The 24,003-nt window shown below is 40.2% G+C and overlaps 1 protein-coding gene across 6 annotated transcripts in view; it reads left to right on the plus strand.

The window, feature by feature from the left end:
* Window positions 1-24,003, plus strand: part of tnr (tenascin R (restrictin, janusin)) — a 193,689-nt gene that overhangs the window by 117,261 nt on the left and 52,425 nt on the right. For all 6 annotated transcript variants that reach the window (XM_036005690.1, XM_036005691.1, XM_031294323.1 and 3 more), the window contains 9 exons: window positions 2,270-2,390; window positions 3,731-3,953; window positions 4,090-4,190; window positions 5,562-5,724; window positions 6,725-7,201; window positions 15,057-15,176; window positions 15,302-15,445; window positions 16,639-16,754; window positions 21,783-21,933. In XM_036005690.1, coding sequence (XP_035861583.1) covers window positions 2,270-2,390; window positions 3,731-3,953; window positions 4,090-4,190; window positions 5,562-5,724; window positions 6,725-7,201; window positions 15,057-15,176; window positions 15,302-15,445; window positions 16,639-16,754; window positions 21,783-21,933 — 1,616 coding nt within the window. The remainder of the gene's footprint in view (window positions 1-2,269; window positions 2,391-3,730; window positions 3,954-4,089; window positions 4,191-5,561; window positions 5,725-6,724; window positions 7,202-15,056; window positions 15,177-15,301; window positions 15,446-16,638; window positions 16,755-21,782; window positions 21,934-24,003) is intronic.

The following is a 24,003-nucleotide window of genomic DNA, read 5'->3' on the forward strand; positions in this document are numbered from 1 at the left end:
ATTACTCATTATCGGGAAAATAAAGACAGTGTTCATTTGGTACACTTCTATTTAATTAAGTCCAATTAATTGCTAACGTAACCTAGAGCGGTGGTTCCGGGGAACACCAGGGGTCCTTGAGAGAGGTCCAGTCCTCAGCAAAAAGGGGAATCATTATTTTCATTCTAATTACATCCATAAGTAACACAATGACATAATGTATAACTATTCTGGTTATGGGTTTTGTACACTTTCTGTAATAAAACTAAAAGCAAAAATCTTATCAAATGGGCGTCCGGGGTCTAACTTGTGTCAGTTTAGGAGTCCTTGACATGGAAAAGAGCAGGAACCACATACCTAGATTGACTTTAGCACAGCTGGTCAGCTTAACATGCACAAATGTGAAATTTGTCTACAAATGTTATTGGCCTCAAATACTCAGTACTGGTAGGACTCTAGTATAAAACACAATAGTATGGCTGAGAGGTGTTTTCCATAATGCTTGTTATAGAAAACATCAATTTAGTGCCATTCATCATCATCATCATCATCATCATCATCATCATCATCATCATCACGTGTTTGAAGCGTGCGTGCGAGCCCTCTACTGAAGTCAGCTGAAGGGATGCTGTTTTAGCTAATGGCTGTGAAGAAGATGGTTCCAGTTGGCTTTGTCCATCTCACTCCTTCATTATCAGCATGCTTCTCATTTGTTTGGTGAATTCACTGGTTAAACGGCTCGTGTCGTGTCAAACACTCTCCCGTCAAGCAGCATGCTTTCAATCTCTTTAGTGTAGAGTAGGCAGCATTGGTTGTGAGTCTATTCTTTCAAGGCCAAAGTCATTGTTAAAAGCATTAGCGGCACAGTCTGAAGCGAGGCATGCTGCAGATTGTAACGTATGACCAGCTGTCTTTCCCCTATGGGTCTTTTATGATATACTGTACGCGTCAACATTCTTTATGTGAGTGTTTCTGTTCACCACACACATAGAAAACCTTGCACACACATGCACACGCGCGCAGAGGTTGTTCCACTTTGCCATAAAATGAAGGATGTGCTCAGATGGGTGCAAAAGATCTTGAAAGTGAAGTCTGAGTCTGCATCAATTCAAAACAACAAACCATTTTATATCTTCAATGAGACAAACTTAAAAGGTTTGCATGGCTCGCACACACTTGGATTCGCTCTGTTTCTCATTTATTTTCAAATACACTGATGTTTCAACATTTCCACCCTAAATGATCAAAAAAGGCAGAGCCAATTAGGTTTGATAAGAAGACTTCCATCTGGCTCTCACAAAAGGCACCAGCTGAGATGCATTGTTTGTGTTAAAAGAGATTCTTGAATTTTTGTTCTCCCTTCTGAATTTTTGCTTTTGCCCACGCATACATAGATATGAATGTGCTAAACTCAAGGGAGTTGTGCTTAAATTTACTGCTAGGACACTTTAACGCACACACATTCCACTGATATAATTGCTTTTCAGTCTTGTCCTTAACTCAGGATACCAGCTGTCCCGACACTCGCGAGATAGAATATCTGCAGGTTGAGTAAGATGTTTGATCCAGCTGATAGTGGCAAAACTCAACAAATTCAAATAGCAACATTACAGGCAAACTTCAGCTCTGCAACGTTTCATCTGTGCTGATATGTGACAGTCAGCTTGAAGGATCCACATCAGTTTTTCCTCTGTGCGGCTTTTATTTCAGTGTGTCCCTGTTCTCACGTCCCCACTCAAGGGAGAGGGGATTACAGCGACATCACTCAAACCATTTCTCTACTGAAATCCATCTATCAACTCTCTCCCTGAGCAATATTTCTGTATTCCTCCCAAGTGGAAAGATCAAATATTTGGTACTGCTCAGTGAAATACATTCAAAGGTTCTTAGCCAGTTCCACAATCCCTTTTTTCTTCTAAAGCCAATTATTTTATGTCAGATCAAAGACATTTATTTACCATTTACAGAGGATAAGCTGATACAGAGGATAAGCTGATGGCAGTTAGACTACCCACTCACTCACACACACACACACACACACATACACACACACACACACACACACACACACACACACACACACACACACACACACACACACACACACACACACACACACACACACACAATAGACAAACATGAACAGATATGTTTCCATGTTGGCACACTAAACTACACTGGAACAGCTACAGTATACTAGATATTTTCCAACAACACAAACATCATCTCTAACTGCTGTTTCTCTTTTTCTCTTCTCCCACCTTTTTTATTTCTTCTCACTTCTCTACAGGTGTGAGTGGACAGGAGTGGTGAGGTTTCTTCCCAGCATGCAACTGGCACAGCAACATAACAGGGCCACTGTGCCCACAGCAGGCTGGATCCTAGTTTTGGCTCTCTTTCTTGCTCTACAGGTAAAATGCGTTCGGAGAAAATAGCCAAAATGAGTTGAGCTGCCCGGGGCTTTTTTTTCATATTAATTTTTTATTTCAAATCTACTGTTTTTGGCAGCCATGTTAATCCCTTGACTCAGTGCGCAAATCTACACTTATCAGAGATAATTGATGATTTGGAGTTCAGTGTTGCTTTCTTGTACATTTAACCGAAAAAGACAAAAAATACTTTTTTTTGTTATAAGGGACAAGGTGTTACAATTGATTGTTCACTAAGCCCCACCCCCCATAATTACTGTTCTTTCAAGCTTTCCATTCTTGCATGGGCAATTTGCAGTCCATAGTGATATTGGTGGCAGATTTAGCACATTTAAAACTCTTAGTAGAGAATAGCTGCTGATGTCAGAAAAAAGTAGGCTTCTCATTTCTTGTCAATATTGTTTTGGCTACAATGACGACGGGTAGGAGGTGGGAGGTGTAGCTAACATTAGCTCCATGAGCTGGTTGAAAGTGGTCTTTGGTTGACTTCTTAAGGTTTCCGGCTGACTCATTTTAAAAGGGAATCTTAAATATGCGCTTGGGGCTATTTACATACAAAGATTGAGGCTACAGCTGCATGTCTCAGGCAAAAGTCACCATCCTCACCAGTTAAGGCCACAAAGACATGGAATAAGCTTCTTTAGCGGACATGCTAACATTTGGGAAGCTAAACACACTTTTTAATCCATTCCTTACACTTTTACTCTTGTGTTTTGGTGTTTGGTGAAAGACTTAACAAAGACATACACCCTCCAAATAATTTAAATGTAAATGACTACAGCTCCATGCACATCTCTTCAACATGTGCAGATGTCTAAAAATCAACAGACCTGCTGTGCCTAGTTACAGTTGCTAAGCTATATTTGGACAATTGCTATTCAGTGAATGGGTTTCATAAATGCTAAGTTGCACAAAGGTAGTGCTAGTAAGTGCATATTTAACAAGATGTCATAAATAAAGTACTCAGTTGTTCCCATGATGTCTACATGTGGCTTCCTCATAAAAGGGTACTTGCTTTATCTAATGTTCAATATTATCTGTGCTTTCTGCCAGACAAAAACAAACCACAATTTCAAAATACTGAACTATCAGCAGATTCTTTGCAAATGACTCACGTTTTTTAATGTGAACATTGTATTGTCAGTCTTCCAGCGAGTGAGAAAATCCTTCTTATACTGTGTATTAGTGTCATCTTGTTTTGTGTGTCCCCTCCCCTCCGGGTTCTTTTCTTAGTCTTCACTCCATCATGTTCTGTAAACACAAGATATAAAGGACAAAAACCGCGTGCAGTGTTTTTTGTATCATATTGTCTCTCTCTGCAGGGTGCCGCTCATGCTGCTCCATCAGGAGACAGCAAGCTGGTTCGTACCACCAGAGTGAGGAGACAGACCCCAGGGGGGAATCAGCCCCCCTTTGCTTCCTCAGCCAACGAAACCCTGCGGGAGCAACCTGTGGTCTTTAACCACGTCTACAACATCAATGTACCCTTGGAGTCTCTGTGCTCTGTCGACCTGGATGCCTCCGCGCCACCCGCCCCAGGTGACGGTGAGGTCCAAGTCTTTGGGTTTAAACTCACTCTAGTCATCTTATCTGCTGTCCTGGAGGCACCTTGTGTTCACATAAAGACACACAAATGTGCCTTATTTAGACACTTTGAAGACCTATTCTTTTTGATTTAAAGGTTCTCGTGCCGAGTTGGGGTCCACACCTTCTGTAGATGGTCAAATGGATTTAAATGGACCAACGGAATACACTGAGCAGACGCTGGATGCTGATAGCCAGGTAGGTGTTTTAGAAATATTTTATTTTTGCTCAATTATTAGTAAAACATAAAGAGCAGTAGTGTATTTAGGATGACTAGAGAGTGAGGTGTGAAGATACTTTTTTTCGGAGTTATTTAGGCAGACTTTCTCGTCATTTACATACTGATATTTATGGTGATATGTTGTTTTGCTCAGAAATAATTAAAGTGATACGTGATACCCAAAACCAAAAGCAAAAGTACCCCAATCTTTTGAGTGCCATACACTGTAGACTTTAAAGTGCTGATATTATGCTCATTTTCAGGTTCATAATTGTATTTAGAGGTTATATCAGAATAGGTTTACGTGGTTTAATTTTCAAAAAACACCATATTTTTGTTGTACCGCACACTGCTGCAGCTCCTCTTTTCACCCTGTGTGTTGAGCTCTCTGTTTTAGCTACAGTGTGAGGCATCTCACTTCTGTTCCATCTTTGTTGGGAGTCGCACATGCGCAGTAGCTAGGTAAAGACAACCAGCCACTCAGAAGCAGAGTATGAGGACGTGCCACACTAGCAGCTAGGCGAGCATTATAATGTGTTACAAAGTGACACACGTTCGTCACGGAAGTAAAGGCTGGACTACAATAGAGCTGTTTGGAGCAGTTTGTGAACAGTGTTTTCTGTTGGAGATGGTAAGTCCCTTTGGGGTGGACTTTGGGCTTTTTCACTTTGTAAACCTATAACGTGCACAAAAAAGATATATAACACAATAAAGGAAAGGGAAAAATCCAAAAAGCATAATATGAACACTTTAAAGGCTGTGGTCAACATGAATTCAAGCCAATAACAAATGACTGTGATAGTTTCAGTTCAGATCAGTTTTTTATGTTTCACATATTGTACATAACAAAACATACATCAAAAACTATTAATAACCCACTCCCCTATCCATTAATTTATATTCTTAGCATGTCCCAAACAACAAGTTGTATATTAAGTACAACTCTTTCCTCTAAATTATGACACATGACCCTGGTGAGCTTGTTTTTGGGTGCCTACATTGTACGCATTCTTCGCAGGGCCATCTTCTGCTCTTGCTGTTAGGGAGCGGTGGATAATTTAGGAAGTTTCTACAAACATTTTGATGCTTCTAATTAAACCATGAAAACTGACGATGGCCTGAGTTCTCCCTGACAGACAAAACTATACATTTTTTTTCTACCACTTTCCGAACATACAAGTCTGGCAAGTGTTTAATACTTGAAAAATACATTTTGGATGAATTACAAATTAGAATGAACAGAATCTGCATCGTCCCATAATTGTGGTTTAAATTGCCCTTTAAGCTTAATCAACGCTCTTAGGTGCCAATTTGTACCTCTTAACCAAACTGTTCTTCTTGTTCTTCAGGTAACATTTACTCACCGCATCAACATTCCAAAAGCTGCATGTGGTTGTCCAGCAACAACTACAATCCAGCAACTTGCCACCAGGGTGGAGATGCTGGAGAGAGAAGTTTCACTGCTCAGAGCTCAGTGTGGGTCTGGATGCTGTGGGGAGAGCTCAGCCATGGGTGAGTACTGTTCATCAATGATAACAAAGTATATGGATACAGCTGGATATATATATATATATATGTCATTTTACCTTCAATATTTGCACTACAAAACCCTCTGGTATCAACCATCAGGGCTTTCAAATGCAGAGATACAAAAAGCTGCAAGAAATTCTTTCAAAACAGGCTGTCGAACATGTGGCGAAAAGAAAAAAAAAAAGGTAAAATTCAAAGATGTAAAAAAAACTGTTCATACCTTGAATAAAGAGGAGCCGGACGGCAGCTGAATATTGATGCAGCTGGCGTCAAATGCAGCAGTCCAGAAGGAGCTCAGTCCTCCAAGTCAGGAAGTAAGCTGAGGGAGTCAACGAGTTCTAGGAAAGGGTTCCATGTCACTAGGAATGTCGAGATTTTCAAAGATCTAAGCTTCTCAAGCTTCAAATTGTCGAGCACCTCTTTAATCCAACGGTCGTGTGTAGGGGGGCGGGAAAGCTTCCAGTTGAGCAAGATCAGTCTCCAAGCAAGTAGAGATGTAAACGCTAGGGCCCGCCTTAGTGCAACAGGGAGGCCAGCGTCAGGGAAAATGCCAAAAATGGCTAACAAAGGGTTAGGGGGGATAATGTGCTCATAGGCTCTACTCATGGTGTCAAAAATGCTCATCCAAAAAGTAGTTAATTTAGGCCAAGACCAGAACATGTTACAGGCGTCCTGGACAGTGGAGTATATTTTAGACAATTTTGCGTTTGCGTAGTGGAAATTATGAAGAACCTTGCATTGGATTAGGCCATGCCGAGCACATATGGAGGATGAGTGAACCATAGCCAGAGCAAGGTCCCATTGTTGGTCCGTAATAGTCATGTTCAGATCGCCCTCCCACGCGGTTTTTGTCAAAGTACGAGGGCTCACTGAGGTCGAGCATAATAGATCATAAATGCAGAAACGCATTTCTATTGGTCAGGATCCATCGCAATAAAGCATAATTTTGTCACATAATAATACATATACCTTTCTTTACCAGGTCATATGGACTTTGTCCCAGGCTGCAGTGGCCATGGCAGCTTCAGTTTCGACCTGTGTGGCTGCATCTGTGAGGAAGGTTGGTCCGGCAAAAACTGTTCGGAGCCTCGCTGCCCGGATGACTGCTCCGGCCAGGGGGTGTGCGTGGAAGGGGAGTGCGTGTGTGACCGTGACTTTGGAGGCGACAACTGCTCAGAGCCGCGGTGCCCTTCAGACTGCTCGGGTCGCGGGTTGTGTATCGATGGGGAGTGTGTGTGCGAAGAGTCCTTCACTGGCGAAGACTGCATGGTCGGGAGATGTCTTAACGACTGCTCGGATCAAGGGCTGTGCATCAACGGGACGTGCCAGTGCAGGCCTGGGTACGTGGGAGAGGACTGCTCGCTGGTCTACTGTGCCAACAACTGCAGCAAGAAGGGAGTCTGCAAGGAGGGATTCTGTGTCTGCCAGGATGGATTTGCAGGAGATGACTGCAACTCTGGTAGGCTATTACTTTTTATCCTTTAGGTCAGTTGGATCCTCTTGACTGTTGTCAAGTACAAAAAGTATTTTGTCAGATGCGTTCTCTTCCCTGAAGCAGAAACTCCCTTAACATGTGCTGTCAGTGCGACCAGGATCAAGTGACTCAACACAACGACTCTGAGACTTTCAGACAATGCAGTCTGAATTCTTGAGCAGGAAGAGGTTTCTTTTAAAATTAGATCTGAACGTTAAATAGAGTGGCTCCATTGCCAAAAGCGATTTACTGTAATGTGGGCACATTTCCTGTTCATGAATTGCTGGCACTATCTCTGAGGTTTATTTGGGTGGCAAACTTGAATACATGCTTCGGATTACAGTCTAGTGAGTATCTTTAGAAAAGGCATCTTGATGTGTTTTTATCTGGTTTACTTACATTGTGGGAGTATTTCTAAAAAAAGAAACTGATTTGTGCCACTTGATAAATAACACCAGCAAACAGTAAGATATTTTCCCTTAGGCTACTCTTAAAGATAGAAAATGTTGTTTGTGATGCTCTTACACTGTTAGTACTGTGTATGACATTCAGTACAGTGATGTTTGGACTGGATTTTTATAGAGATGGGATGTAAAAATCCTATCCTATGTGTGTAAACACCATCTGTCAAATATATACAGTTAGGGCTCCCACCAAAATACTTAATTAACTAGAAGGGCACTCGGAGAGCGCAGACCTCCTACAAGGCATGCCCCATCTCACAATGTCAATGCAGTGTAAATTTTTTACCAGTCGGGAAGTCATTTTTCCGGATATTCTGACACAGCATGAATGCAGCACAAATCCTATCTCGCAATGTTAAAGAAAGTTAAAAATATTTTGTGCATGATTCGGAGCCGCTCCAAAATGTAATGATTTCTTTTCTTGGCCCTTCCAACAAGTTTTATGGAAATCGGGCCAGTAGTTTTCCGAAATCCTGCTGACAGACAAACAAACCACAAACCAACAAACAAACAAACGGACAAAAAATAAGTTATTTAGTTTATAAAATGTCAGGCCATCACAATTTTCCCAAAATGAAAAAAAAAAAAAAAAAACTCAAGATAATTTTTTTTATAATGATTTAAAACAGAAAAGCAGCAAATCCCCTCATTTTAGAAATATTTGGCCTTTTTGCATGATATATTACTGAAACAAAAATGTGATGGGTATTCATTTTCTGAAGATTGACTAATTGATTAAGCAACTATTCACTCCAGCACTTACTATATTATCAGACAGAAAATGTATATACTAATGCTGTCAGTTAAACGCGTTATTAACGGCGTTAACGCAAACCCATTTTAACGGCGTAAATTGTTTAATCGCGAGATTAACATTCTTTTTGGTCTAGCAAACTTTGTAGTTTTTTTCACATGCTGTTGCAACAACTAGTAACGTTAGAAAAACTACAACACCACACCGGATCTAGTTAGACCGGAAACAAAACAACAGGCACGCCGCACACACTTGTTTGGGCTTGCGAGCTGGCCAAAGAGTAGGCTAGTAGGTTAACGTTTTGAGTGGATGGCGAGCACGAGACGCCGAAATGGATACCAATAAGATTCTGAATGGAAAGTTTACTTTTAAAAAGTTGCCAAATGGTTCCATTGACAAGACCAAAGTGATCTGTGTGTTTTGTCGTTGTGAACTGAGCTATCATCGCAGCACGACCAGTCTGAAGTACCACTTGATGGCCAAGCACACAGCTGATGCGAATCCTCCGCCCCCTCGTCAAAGCCAGGCAAAAATGGATGACTTCAGACAGAAGCACATTTGCACAAAGCAAGCCGATCCACTTTTCCATGTTGATAAGAGCATTAAAATGAGAAAAAATAATGGGACAAAAAGAAATCAATGGACATTGAGAATAGATAAAAATGTGCGATTAATTGCGAGTTAACTAGACATTAACGCGATTAATCGCGTTTAAATATTTGAATCGTTTGACCGCACTAGTATATACAGTACATTAGGTATTGGCATCCGTGTGCCAGGGAGTGCTGAGAGTTTGCAGGCAGATAACAGCTACAGCAGGGGGTTTCATTTATCAGCCCACCCTTTAACAAGAATTAAGGAAGCAATTACCGGTAATTCAACCGCCAAGTGTAGTGTTCTTCTTACCCATGATGCTCCGTGACACTTGGTTGACTCTTTGAACCATACAGACCAGGTAGATCGATCTGATTCGTTGCATTGATTTATAAATCTTTCTTTTTTTTTATTTACAAGCTTTCTCTCTCTCTCTCTCTCTCTCTCTCTCTCTCTCTCTCTCTCTCTCTCTCTCTCTCTCTCTCTCTCTCTCTATCTCTCTCTCTCTCTCTCTCTCTCTCTCTCTCTCTCCGACACCAGAAAGGTCCACAGACCTGAAAACTCAGCCCTGTCATTTTTAGCATTTGTGCAGCCCTGAAAAACAAACTTGTCTGTGCTTCACATGCAGGTGGTGGGGCGCATGCCTTGCCGGACAGCAGAAGGTGTACTGTAACAGCATTCATTTGCCAAAAGTCACATTCATCTGGGGAGGGAGCTGTCACATTTTCTGCAGCTGAGACAGTTTCTGAGTCATGCTCGTCTTTTGTTCACACCCAGCTCTCCAAGCCAAAATATCAAATGCTCCTCTGCTATTTGAGGCAGCTGTCAACAAAGTGAAGGATGAGGACGGACAGAAGAGCAAGCAATAGATAGACAGGGAGGGCAAATCATATTGCTAAAGCTGATTCCTCCTTGCTGCCCTCCCATTTCATATCTATACCAAGTGAGGGAGTCCGAAATGCTTATATATTTGCAATTAGAGGCTAAAATAGCCAATGCTTGTAGGGGATAGTTTGCTGAATACAAAACAAAGCAGTTCAATTACCAGAGACCTGTAGGGTGACAGACTTAAGTGTTTCATGCTATCAAAAGCTGAAGAAAGCGGGATGTATTTTTGCTTCAATTACGGTGGCCTATATTCTTCCACCATGAGGAAATAATGGAGGCTGTTGAATTTAAATGGGATGTTTCAGGCGTAGAGGTATGATACTGTATATCTTTACATAAAAAATATCCACCCACAAAGCAGAGATCAACTTGTGCTGAAGAGTGGCATTTAATCTTGATAACAGAGGATTTCCGCAATCATTTCAATGAGTCCTGATGCTACAGTGAAAAAGTAGCGGTGACATTCTCACGTTGTTGACATCCTCTTAGTGCGGCAGTGGTGACAACTGACATTTACATTACTCACATAGTTATGGGTCTCAGCGCTACAAACACGTTTTTATCAGTTATTAATTAGGCAAAAACTGTATTAATTGTGATGTTAAAGGATTTTGACAGACATGTGACAGTCCACCTCATCACATGCTCGTTTTAGACACAAACACACCTCAACTTAAGCTGCAGGTTGTGTGTCACGATACCAAAATTATGACTTTGAAACGATACCCTGCCTAAATATCTCGATACCCATACTGAAACGATACCATGGCAAAAGCCTAAAACATCAGGAAAAGTAATGTAATAATAGATGTCAGAATCTGGAACTTTTATTTATTAATAAAAAAATTAAAAATCCATTTATTTAAAGAACCACATGGTACGCAGTAATTTGATGTCCCCTGTACTTGGGTGTATTTCATTTCTTTGAAAGTTAACTTCATATTTGCAACCAGCCGGCCCCCGCCAGCTCATCAGGAACAGTTCAGGCCGAGAGTGGTACTGCTGCACGGGCTGCAGCACCACTCATACAGATTGCGAGACTCGGCTTCCAAAACAAAAAGCCACAAAACAATAATAATTAAGATGAAGTTCTTTGAGAAGTTGATCAAGGGAAAGCTGCTGAAATTAGGAAGACACCAAAGTAACTGTAGGAAGCGCTGTGTTGTGTTGAAGTGGTGTTTGTGAAGAGAATGTCACGCCCGCTGTTTATGTTTTGACCGCTTGCTCCCAAAGTTAAAACTGCTCTCTCCCGCGGGATCCCAATCCCAATGCAGTCCTCCGCTCAACCAGCACACGCACATTGCCCTGCTGTCGCACATGTAACTCAACACAACTCATAGGAAATAGCCAACATCTCTTATTAAAACACAGCCATTCAGTACCAGTACTAACGGCAGGGTATTGCGATACCTTTCTAGTATCGGTATACCATGCAATACTAGCTACAGGCAAAGGACACAAATTGTCTTTGTGCCATTCACAGTCTGCCTCTGCAGCTTGAGGACACATACTGTTATCATTGTTTTGGCTGAAATTGTGTTGTATACTGTACAAAAGTCCACCAAACCAGAAGCATTCTACTGCACTGAAGAGAAATTGATTTCATGACAAAGGATCTTTGAAAGTATGTTTTTTGCAGCTGCCTTTTTGTCAACCAAAAGAGATGTGAACTTTTAACAAAAGTCCAGTATGCTCCATCTTTTTTGTTTTTTTACATGAATAGAGTGATTAATTTAAGCAGGCAAAAATGTAATTCTGTAATGTTGATGGGTTTGTATCGAGTGAAAATGTAACTCTGACACCCCACAACGTTTTTAGTTCTTAACTCATATGAACACCACAAAATTATAAGTAGTATTACAAAAAAAGCACAATGATAAACTCTATCCTTTAAATGTTAAAAGAAACACTTAAACACACTATTTCCCATAGGCATTCAAGACTACTTAATATGTCAACTGTAGATAATAATTCCCATACTTATTTATAGGCTACCTGTAATATTTGGCCATTGTATTATTTCTTCTATTATCTATTCTATTTCTTATTTTATTCTATTTTGTTGAATATTACTTTAAGTCACTGCAATGACCCGATTTCTCTTCTCATATCTTATTAAATGCATTGTCCTTGACTCCACTGGCTTCACATGACCAAGCTTGTAGCTGGACAGGTATTATCAGGGACAGCTGACTGCCAGCTTTGTGATACCTGTTATCCAGGATCACCAATGTTAGGCTTCGTAAAGCCAGGTAGCCCAGCCTGACTAACTTTAACTTGCTTTGTGATACAGGCCCATGGTTGGGTTTGTAACTAAGTTGTGTGAACCCAGACAAAATGCAACAGAATAGGACTCTTTACTAGGGATCAGAGGTAAAGGTAAACAATATCGTAGCACAGTGGTCATTGGATTTAGTTCAGCAACAGCAGATTAAATCTTTGAATCAGTTAAAAGTGGAAACTAAAAATACATCAGCATTAAAGCTTTGTATTATTCCGATGTTTTCTATTACATACAAATGCCCAAATATCGTACTTCACACTACAGGTTTCAGTTTAGTCAAAAGCAAATTGAGAAGGAGAAATGCCATTACATAGAGTAGCCTGAAGGTAAGTTAGTCCTCTAATGATGTGCTGACCTTCATTGTCAGCTGGAGTTTCAACTTGAAGGTTTAAGTTCAGTACATACTGCTGTATCTGCCTATGATAGCATACTGATTAGACCTAATGAGACTTAAAGACCCCAGGCGAGGTTCCTGAATAACCTTCAGCAAGTTGCCATTTTGAAGCAAACCTTAGAAAAGATACATGCCTGAGAAATGCTTTTACAATTGTCCATAAATTGAAAAGGAAAAAACACTCAACATTTGAATTAGTTAGAAAAAGGAGTGAAAGTCTTTTAATTTAATTAGGAGTTAAATATATAGGTGATATAACTATTTGTAATGTTCAATGTATGTGCATAAGCATTTTAACACAATTACTTGTGAGATAATGTTTCTAATGTTAGGCTGCATGTATACAATATAGAAGTTGTGTTCAGATTCACCTTCACCTTCACGTGTCTGGTGATTCTTTGTTTTTATATTCTCCCTGGGGGAAGTTCTTGAAACTCTCCCAAGATCAAAATGTGATTAAAGTGAAAGATAGAAAAAAAAGATATTGAGTTAGGTAGTGAAAACTGCTGCTGAAGTTGGACACTGGCCCAATCACAAAGGTCTGAAACTCTCTTGATACTCTGCAATTAAGAAATGCTGATAAGAATGTCAGGTTAAAGCAGTCCTGGGCGACAAAAGAGTAAACAGTATGTTTGCATTCAAATGAACTGGTCCTTGATGACCTTTCACAAGGCAACATCACGGTGAGATGTGCAATGCTTCTCTATCTTTGCTGTATGTTTAGTAAAAAAGTTCCTCTGACTAACCTCTCCGTGCCCATTTGGGAGTTTTCCCTTCACTTTCTATTAGAGTTAATGTCTTTACTTTCAAGCAGCTCGTCTGTTCAGCCTCCTTGCATGACCTCATTCAATCACTCTTCTTCTACTCTGTGGATTATTGCTCCTTCGTTTGATTTGTTATTCACTTCATATACGTGACAAAGCTGAGTCTAATTAATTAAAAAAAATCCAGCGAAGGGAATGCTGCAGGATTTGTCTCCACTGTTTCGAAATGAGCAAGCTACTGTGCAGCATGCGCCCATCTGTCGAGTGTGTGAGAATGTAGCTGAAACGGCTACTAGAGTGTCCAAAGGTTCCCCCGAGGAGGACTCAGTGCCGTGTTGTAGAGTCCTGTATCACAGGATGTAGAGATGATGAGGGGGTGAGAGGTTGTTTATCACACTATCACACTCAATTTACTCCTCTCTCTGTCTCTGTTTTTTCTTTCATCCTCATTCTCTCCTATTTAACTGCCTTTTTATGTTAGTTGTTTACTCTCCTGAGGCACATCTTGTCTTTTTCTCATCTGTCCTGTGTCTGTGAATCCGTCTCGTCATTTCTCCAACTCAAACTGTTTGTACCTTCTGTCTTGTCCTCTCCTCCTTTATGTCCTTCACCTATCCTCCCCCCTACCCCCCTCCTCCTTGTTGTTTTTGGCAGTGGCAGCTCTTGTTTATGCCTCCACATTTATATTCAACACCACCTCTCAGGCTTATGGCTTGACGGTCTCCACTTCAGCCCGAGTGAATGACAGTGTACTGTATCTCCCTCTGATGTAAACACTCAGCTTCTTGTTGCCACAAGCACCGGCTTCTTTTACTATCTGGAACGCACACATGTAATGCTGTCTATCATTTTAAAGATTACAGATGCAAAGAGTGTTTTTAGTAAGCGAGATAATGGCAAATGTAGCGATGTTCTGTGCATTGGCAATAGTGATAATTACTTTTCATACCTGTGATTCACAGGAGTTGTACCACGGGCAGTTATGTCCCAAACCATGCAGCCATGGTTTAGCTTTTGCAGTAAAAAATGTTAAGTTGATTCAGTTAAAGTTCAGTGCTTTGCCAGCTAGAACACACGTCTAAAAGTCATATCAATTATAATTTTTCTTGTGAAATGATCTTTTATCCGTGAAGCTCTGTGTTAGATCAGTTGGCAGACACTGAAATTGTCCCGCCTACACTGAAATTATGAATCATGGGTGTATAAAACCTTGCCATATAAAGTAAATTAGCAAGTACATTTTTGCAGTTTTCCCACTAAGCTGTACAATGGCTAACTGCCATCTTGTTTTAGTAAATGACCATATCGCAAACATCATGTATAAATTGCCAGATACGTTTTTTTAAGTGGCCGGCACACACACTCCCCCACCCATCCAGACCACTCTCCTGGGCAAGTGTGTGTGTGTGGCGTATAAAGCGTGTGTTTTTGTAGCTGGAGGGAAGCTGGGAGACAGCGAAAGAAGGAAAGCGCCAAAGGGAGGACTTTTTCAAAATATCGAGATGTGTATTGTGTATCGCGATATAGCCTAAAAATATTGCGATATTATTTATAGGCCATATCGCCCGGCTCTACTTGTGACACTATCAAGTTACTCTAAAGGTGATATAGTAGTTACATTTCATAATTATCAGTGTTATCAACATAAAATAGCAATTATTTAAACATAATTTGTGTTTTTTGTCTTTGTCTCAACAGTGGCACCGGCCATGAATGTGAAGATACGAGGCGTGACTGATAACACTGTTGACGTGGAGTGGGAGGGGTCAGTTGTGATGACAGATTTCTTAGTGACCTACACACCAAGCAGCCCTGGAGGTACGTACAGAGCTATGCTGGCCTTTCGAGGCAAGAAAGGTCGTAATTGAAGTTTCAGTTGATTCAAAATGTCTTGAAAGCATTCACAGCTTCTAAAAAAATCTTTTCACCTGTCTTTCTGTCAGGTGTGCAACTTGAGATAAGGATTCCAGGCAACACCACCACCTGCACTATCTCAGGCCTGGAGGCAGGCATGGAGTACAACATCAACGTGTTTGCTGTCATTAACAACAGTATCAGCGTCCCTGCCAGCATTACTGTTTCGACCTGTAAGTGCAGCCCCGTGGGTCGTTTTGACAAAATGTTCTCATGCTTGCTTCATGGCCAACAGAATATAAATGTAATACCTCACCTCAGTAGCTCATAAAATTTTGTCTATCTCATTCAGTGCTGTACATGCATTCTCACATGGACACAGCCGTTCATGCGGATGCACCCACACCCTGTCTCTCACCTTTCTTTTTTGTAAAATCCTCCCCAAGATACTTTTCAGTGTCAATAGAGTGAGAATACCACCTGCTCCTCTGTGCGAACCGGTTGTGATTCCTACCTGTAACACCTGCTTAGTGTCACTCACACTCAAATACACACACACACACACACACACACACACACACAAACGCCTTCTGAATGTGTACCTCCTGGCCGGTGTTAATGCCAGATCATCAGATCTAACAGAGAAACATACTAGCTGCCTCCATGCTTATCAGGGGTATGCAAACTCACCGAACCCCTGCATAAGTAATAGCATATTTTCAATGGCAAACAGAATATTGTATCCACTCTACATCAGCTGGCTACATACTGTGTGTTGCCATTAGTTCAGTCTTGGCTGGTAAAATGATCCTTCATGTCACAGATAAGTAACTTTGATTTCAGTGATAGCAGTTTGGAGTTATAAAGTCAATTTAGGGCAGTTAAGTTTGATGTAACCATTTTTCATATAAGATATGATTTGTTGGGTTGCCTTTGCTAAACTTAATTACGAAATGTAGTATTTGATTATCTGGAAAGATTTATGAGGACACGGCTGCCTGTGAAAAAAGTCATTTTAGCATTTTGCCAAATTAAAATATGAGTCATCTGTTTTAACCCAAAGAATTGAGGGGGGGGGGGGGGGTTAATATAACTATCATCAGTACTATCAAAAGCATTGCATATATAGGCATAGCAGAAACAAAACTGTTTGTTGATCAAAAAGAAATATTTTAAGTGTTACAAAAAACAACACATTTTGATCAAAAACGGAAAAGGCACCAAATAATTAACAATCCAAACATTTAGTTCAGCATCAAGGTGATGGAAACAAAGAAAATAAATAAAAACAGAGAGAACAGAACAGAAAAATAAATGTAAAAGAAAAAGGTTCAGCAGTGGACACTTTCAGCATGAGATGGAGTAGTGATTTATTGGCTGTGTGGGTCACTGAAGAAAAATAATACATCTCCGGCTACCCCTCCAGATCTCTCCAATCCAGATGGTTTAGTCTTCAAATCTATCACAGAGACGTCAGTGGAGGTCCAGTGGTTACCCTTCTACTATTCCTTCGATGGATGGGAGATCAGCTTCATCCCCAAGGTAGAGTAAAGCTGTGTGAACACTCAGTGTTTGCGGCCACTGTCAGTCCCAATGTAAGACTACAGCACTATAGCATGCTGAAAGACAAGTGTCCTTGTGTGTGAGACGAACAGAAGGAAAAAGGCAGACTTTTTTTTGCTTGTGATGAATGCCCAATCTCCCACACATACAAACAGCGGTATTTTTTAATTTTATTTTGCTTGATGTCCGAACAAAATATTCTTGATTGAAAAGAATTATTTTCAATCTCCAATCTCTAAATGACTTTAACTGTCTGTGTAGAAACAGTAGGACAAATATCTGGATGGATTTAGGTTTTCTTGGGGGTTTTGCTCAACTTGAAGTCCATACCAAATTAGACAAGCGGATTGTCTTAAGCTTATTGGCTATTAGGTGGATGAGCCATTAAACCCTTTTTCCAGAATAACCCTTTCTAAAACCATAGCAAGGTTCAAAGCCATAAAGCAAAAACCTTTCTTTTTCTAATTCCTGTTTTAAACTCAGGTACTCTCTGCACTCTAATCTCGTGCCCTCTCACAGTAATTGTTTTTCTCTGTTAAGGTGTTCTCAGGGGGAGATGTCCTTTGGCCCGGCCTCAAATCTGATGTTAAGATGCTTTTTTTGTGTTTATTTCGAGCCGTTTTAAGGGGAGAACATTTTTTGAATGGAAAAAGCAGTAGGGTTCCTAATTTCATTGTGCTTTTAGCCTTCCTCTCTCTTTCTACCCAATCTTCCGTTTCTCTATTCATCTAGCACTTTCCATCCCTCCACCCTTTCCTCCTAATCTCTTGTTTCTACTTTCCATCCAACACCTCTTGGTCAGAATCTCCAGCCCTTTTCCTCTCTAACCACGAAGTTACCCTCCATCCCTTTCTTTCTCCTTCACCTCTCTCGTCCTCTCCACCCCTTTCTGTAAGTGTTCCTCCCTCTATCTTTCCTCGCTCTCCCTCCCCCGCTCCAGCCACGAGGGAAATCATATTATGTGTTCGCAGTCCCCGCCCCCCTGTGGATTTAATCCAGCAATGGGGATTGTGAATTTTGACAATCTCGTAATGGAAGTAGGCATGAAAGCTTTGGCCTATGCGAACAAACATAGAACTCACGACTCTGTGAAAAGGAAACAGAGAGAGAGAGAGGCAGGGCGAGATTTGAGACCTGCCGTTAACACGGTTAGAAACAGCTACACTATATATCTGACACTCCAATAAAAGTATCATAATGCCAGCAGATATCTACCATGCCATCTAATATGTTATATTTTTGGCTCTTTTGTAATAAATCGATGAAGCTGTAAGCTGTGGTGTTATATTAGTTCCAATAGTATTACAGTCATATATGGGCATAAGAAGTATTTTTAGTTATCAGTATTGATTGATATAATTTATGTGACTTTTCCCAAGGACAACAGAACAGTTTCAGTTTCCTGGAAGCTTCCTTTTAAATTCTTTTTTGTTTTTATTGTTGGATAAGCTGCTATAGCTTTCTTTCTAAATTAAATTCACACACACAGAAACACACACATGACCACGCATAACGATTAGGGTTTCCCTGAAGTAGCTCAACATTGTGATTCATGTTGAATAGTCAAGCAAAGGGTCAAAGCGTACATGTCCAAACACACATGACGAGACTGTGCAAATCTGCAGTATTCTCTTTACATAAAGCATTTGTTCACATTATGTCTACATGAACTTGAAATGATGTCAAATCATGCTTATAACACTGTTCAGATGCACTTTGTGACTTCACTCCTGGGAAGAAGAGACAGTGCCAGGCAATGACTAAAAATCTATCTTTATTGCTCATTTGAGCCTCTGAAGCTGCATCTTGTTGAAGAAATCAGCATAAAATACAATATGTAATATGATAAGGTAGACTTTTTTGTCCCAGTGTGAAATTTGCCTTGGACATTACAATGCAGTATAAAACCACAGCAAAAAGCCGTAAAAATATATATATAACAGTGATAACAGACAAGAAGACAACAGCGTACACATATTTTAGCCTAGGTGGAGTTAAGGGCTTTAATGGACAGGGGGACAAGGACACTGAGGTGCCTGCTTAGGGGAGGATTTTTTGCACCTGTCTGATGATGGTTTTTTGAAAAATAGCCTGAAGACTGGAATGTTGATGGACTCCCGTGATCTTCATGGCTGTCTGTATAAATCAGGTGATCTGGGCCTTTGACTGTACTGTCAAGTTACGTGTCTAACTGTGGGCCTACCTCAGTCTGCAGCCTGCTCACCATAATTCCTTCCTTCCATTCATTTCACACCACATAAGTCAAAGCAACCGGTCTGAAATCAACAGGCGCGATGACTGACTTTTTCCCCATTGCTGGTACAATGTTAGAGTCTGCAGACCTCTGGAAGATGGAGCACCAGGCAGGTGTTAATTATATAATCTGGTGCAGTGGCCTTGTTAATAGTGACATTTTTAAAAACAGTCTCCATCAAAACAGTGTCCAGATTACAGTGTCTGCTGCCACTCTAGTACAAATGAAATATTAAATTTAAAATATTCAACAATGTATTTTTTCCAGAAAGAAATCCCCTGTTTATCTCGATAAAACAGTTTTCATTGGAACTTTTACTGAAGAAATAATCTGTATGAAATATCTCTGGGATCCCAGTATTGTCTATTTAAATGAAATATGAAATATGTCATTGTCATAAAAAAGTTTAATTTCACAAATTGTCACACACAATAATTGTATTTTTTTATTTTAGCATCTCACTAGTATCCTTGCCTTTTTTCCTCATTCTCTGTTAGGCAATCTGCTTATCGTAGTTTTTGCAGAGAATGGGTACATGTTTATCCCTGTACAGCTTTCAGCTATGTGTACTGTAATTTGCTTTCAGCGTGCGGGTGCTTGGCCAAAAATAAAATGGAAACATTTGGGCTTTCTTACTTTTACAACATTAATGTTCACAAAAGAACTGATTTAAAAAATCGGATGTTTGATTCATGGGAGTCAGTTTGGTTTAAAATGTGCTGGGGACAGAGACGCATTCGGAAGTGCATTTTCAGAAGTGCTGGGTACAATGACGCATTCATTTTTTTCTTCTCTTTCGCGTAGGTCATGTTTTGAAAGACGCTGTCCTGTAGCTTACTAATGTAAATGAATAAAAATGTGATGATGTCCGACACGTTTTATGAAGAAGAAAGTCTTAAGTTTTCAAAAAAAAAAAGTTGTTGCAGTGTTGTGAACAGAGAAGCGTGTAGCCAGCGCAGCAGTAGAACGGCTGTGTCTGTGCCTGCCCTGTGGGGATAGAGATTTTTGTGGATTTGTTGGCATCTGTCGCTCAAGAATTATATGTGTTATGAACTTTATTTTTTTTTAACTAAATTGAGCTTGAGGTTTTCAAAAAAAGTGGTGGGTACAAAATGACTCATGACGAAATCTGATAGGTACGCGTACCCATCCTCCCCACCGAAATCGACGCCTATGGTTTGATTCTATTTTGCAGTAAAGTTAATAAGATATTAATCATTGCTGCAATACATTTCAAATCTAATATTATTATATTGCTTTTCATGAATAGTACGAGGATCATTGATATACATATAATTGCATGCTGACTAACCTGAAAAACTAAATTGCCCTAATAAGTCACCAAGAAGCATAAATGGGCAATCAAACAGATAAAAAGGATTAGTATTTAATTAAGGTAATAAAAATACTTCCACAAGGACAAAAAAAACCGTCTTCAGTCATTCCTCATCGAAGCGACCTTGTGAATGACTAATTACAAGCAAACTGACACTGGAGATGGGAGTGGATATACTATTATGGTGATTCATTCTGTATAATTTCGCATTTAACAGTGTTATTATTGAGATTAAGGACCAATTGTTATTGGAACATTACCGCTGTGTGTTACTGCCCACCCTAGTAATTTAGCTGAGGTGATTAAATGGATTGCATCTCTAATTACAGTTTTGATTCAGGAAAGTAGCAAGCTGTTATGTGTTTTAATATGAGCCTTCATAGCGCAGGCTTTTGTGGATCTTGGAGCAGCAGTAGGTATAACATCTGTTTGTCGGCAGGAAGTGCATGTGCAACACTGGCTTTCTGAGAACAGCTGGGACTAGCAGGGGCTCCATATGGATGAGTGACAGGCGTTAGGAAATGTACAGAGTGCTGCCTCTGCAGAATATGGCCTGAGAAATATCACTGTAGCATACATACGCCACATGCTTTGGGAATTTAAGGTGCTAAATCATCCACAAATGTACAAATCAGTCAAAATAAATAACTCAGTTCAGAAAATGTACAGCATAGAATTTAACTGCATGAGTCATTTATGTCCACACCAAGAACGATAACTATAACCGTAAGTATAACTATCACGATGTGAGCATCGACACTGCTGAAGGATAACATTCTGCAAACAGTGGCGTCAAGCACTCACTGCACGCTCCAGCTGATAATAATACATAATACAGCAGCCTTTGCAACGTAAGATTATAGGAATGCCTGTAGTAATATCCTACATATTTATGAATTCAGGTACGTTTTATGAACCAAAAAAGTCTGCCGGCGGCCCCTGGGGCGGCAACACTGCTGCCTTCTCCAGGCTACGGCGGCGCACAGAGCTCCAGAGAGCCGGGGATGAGAGCAGGCGGGCGGGAGTCAGATCTGTGCGGAGCGCCAGAACAAAAACACCAACAGTATGATGATCACATCCAAAACACAAGATTCACTCTCAGTGGTTTCTGTGAATCAAATCGCTCTGAAAGTGATCCCACAGATATCATTCGCCCCTGCCGTTGTCGTTATAGTTGTGGTGTGGACTCCGCCATCCACTTGAGTTAGAACTATATATTTATAGTTATCGTCATAGTTATCGTTGTTGGTGTGGACGGCCCTTTACTGGTGGGGATAGTCTTTTATCTGCCAGATCCCTTGTATCTCCACTGAGAGAAGACGTTTAGGCCACACAGTAGCTGGCATTTACTCAAAATATGCAAACAGTTTTTGCTATTCATCTCATCACTCATCTCATACCTTCTGTATTTTACCAGGACAATGATGGAGGGATGACTGCACAGCTGCCCAGCACCATCACTTACTTTTTGCAGACTGGTTTGAGACCAGGGGAGGAGTATACCGTTAACCTGGTGGCGCTCCGAGACCAGGGTCGAAGCCAGCCAGTCACTGCCACTGTCACAACATGTATGTATAAATGTACTGTAAACTATAAAGATAAACCTAGACATGATAAAATGAAAATACATTCACCTCTCTGTCAGATTAAAGGAAGTTTTTGAATTAGAATTCTTCCTATTTTCATACAAATCAAGCTTGTGTGCAGAGACAGAACTATAATGTCCTATGTATTACTGTTATATCATTGCCAAAATATAGCATTAATGTCCCTAAAATCCTATTTTCTCACTCAGCTTTTTACTTTTTTACATTTCTGCCAAAGCGAGAAACTCTTTAGGCTATTTCACTTGACATATTTCTGTATTTGTGTTTTTGTCTCTTATCTTCTCACTGGTTCTAAGTGGGTGTTCAGTTTGAGAAAGGTGATGTCATGTTCTTGGAGCAATGTTTGACTCAAAATGTGTTTGCTTGTGTTACAAGGCCACTGTCAATCAAACCTGACCAACCCACACTGTCCCTTTAAAACACATTAGATCAGATTTGAAATGTTCCCTTAATAAATGAGATAATATTAAAAAAAAGAGATATTTTGCTGATTTAAATCTCGCTCTGTGTCATGGCAGTGTGGGCAGAGTGTGTTTAGATGAACGGTGTTTGGCTTCCCCCCATGACGCCAGTGCACTGAGCTCCCCGTGGAGCAGAGTGGCGGAGGTCTGCTGAGATCCGCCAGATGACGCGAAACGCATCGTTTGAAATCTGCAAAGTATCCCTTTAAGATTTGAAACCAAGTTTTTAGGGGCTCTAACATAAGTTAAGCAAATGTGTGGCCTGAGGAGGAACTATACAACCAACTAGTCACTGCCATTTTTAAACATATGCATATATAATACCACAAAAAGTAATTTCATATTTATAATACATTAACATTGATATACATTAAACCCAATGTGACATTTTAAAGTTCCTTGTTTTGTCCAAACAACAGTCTAAAACCCAAATATGTTTAATTAATAATGATTAAATAGCCGAGAAAAACTGCACGTCTTCATATTAGAGAAGCACACACACACACACACACACACACACAAAACTCAATACCCTGGCATAGCGAGTGTCATCTTGACGTATTTGTTAGCCTGCCACCATTTATGTCCCTGATGTAAACCTCACTGAGGTATTGCCCCCACTCCTCACCCAGCTGACGCTATTACTAGACAGCTGTAATAGATCTAATTCAAACCTCGTCCATAACAATTCAAACTCTGATGTGTGCAGTCAAAACACCATCAATTTCCTGTCAATTCTTTGTTCATTTGGTGGGTTGTAATTAAGTATCGATTAATAATTCATGGCACCCTGTCATTAATTTTTCACGGCGGCCCACTGCAGGACACCTTATTGGATAAAGAAAGAGGAAAAGACAAATTTAAAGTTACTCAATTATTTATAACAAAGATTTATCCTTCCTCTGAGACGAGAACCAGAGGGAGAGGACAGCTGATGTGGGAACAGCTTCTCAGCAACTGTCTTCCACAGAATGTCTTCTAGGATGAGATCCAGGGGGCCAATTTTTTATACATCAACGATCGGGGTGGACCGGTAATATGTCAAGCCTGAGTCTCAGACTTATTTACATCTCAAAAGCTTCAAGAAAGACTTAAGTATGTCAGTGTCGCTCAGTGTGTGAAATATGTTGTTTCCCCTGGGGCCACCAACAGAGAATAATTGTGCTTTCACAGCATAGTATGGTGCTTTAAATTTAAATCATGTTTTGAACTAAACATCGTGTCTTGTGCTATTTGGGTTGCTTCATCAACATTAAATTATGTTGTCCTCTTTTTCAAACTTATTTGGATAATTCAAAATCAAATGTATTGTCAGAAACTGTGCATAAATGTCATTTGCAAGTTTTAGCTTAAATGAGCCACATTTAACTGCAGTAGAAATCATCAAGAAAAGTGTTGAAGCAACAGATTCACACCATAGCTTTTGTGAAGATGTAATTAACAGTATAATAAAATAGATTGCCTGTTATCACATTATCTTACACCCCATTACATTTCTTTGAATTGACATTGATGCTCTGTGATCAATGATGTGAACAATGAAAACATGAGTTTTCTGTGGCACAAAGTA

The sequence above is a fragment of the Sander lucioperca genome, chromosome 9 (assembly GCF_008315115.2).
Source record: "Sander lucioperca isolate FBNREF2018 chromosome 9, SLUC_FBN_1.2, whole genome shotgun sequence".
NCBI classification, from domain to species: domain Eukaryota; kingdom Metazoa; phylum Chordata; class Actinopteri; order Perciformes; family Percidae; genus Sander; species Sander lucioperca.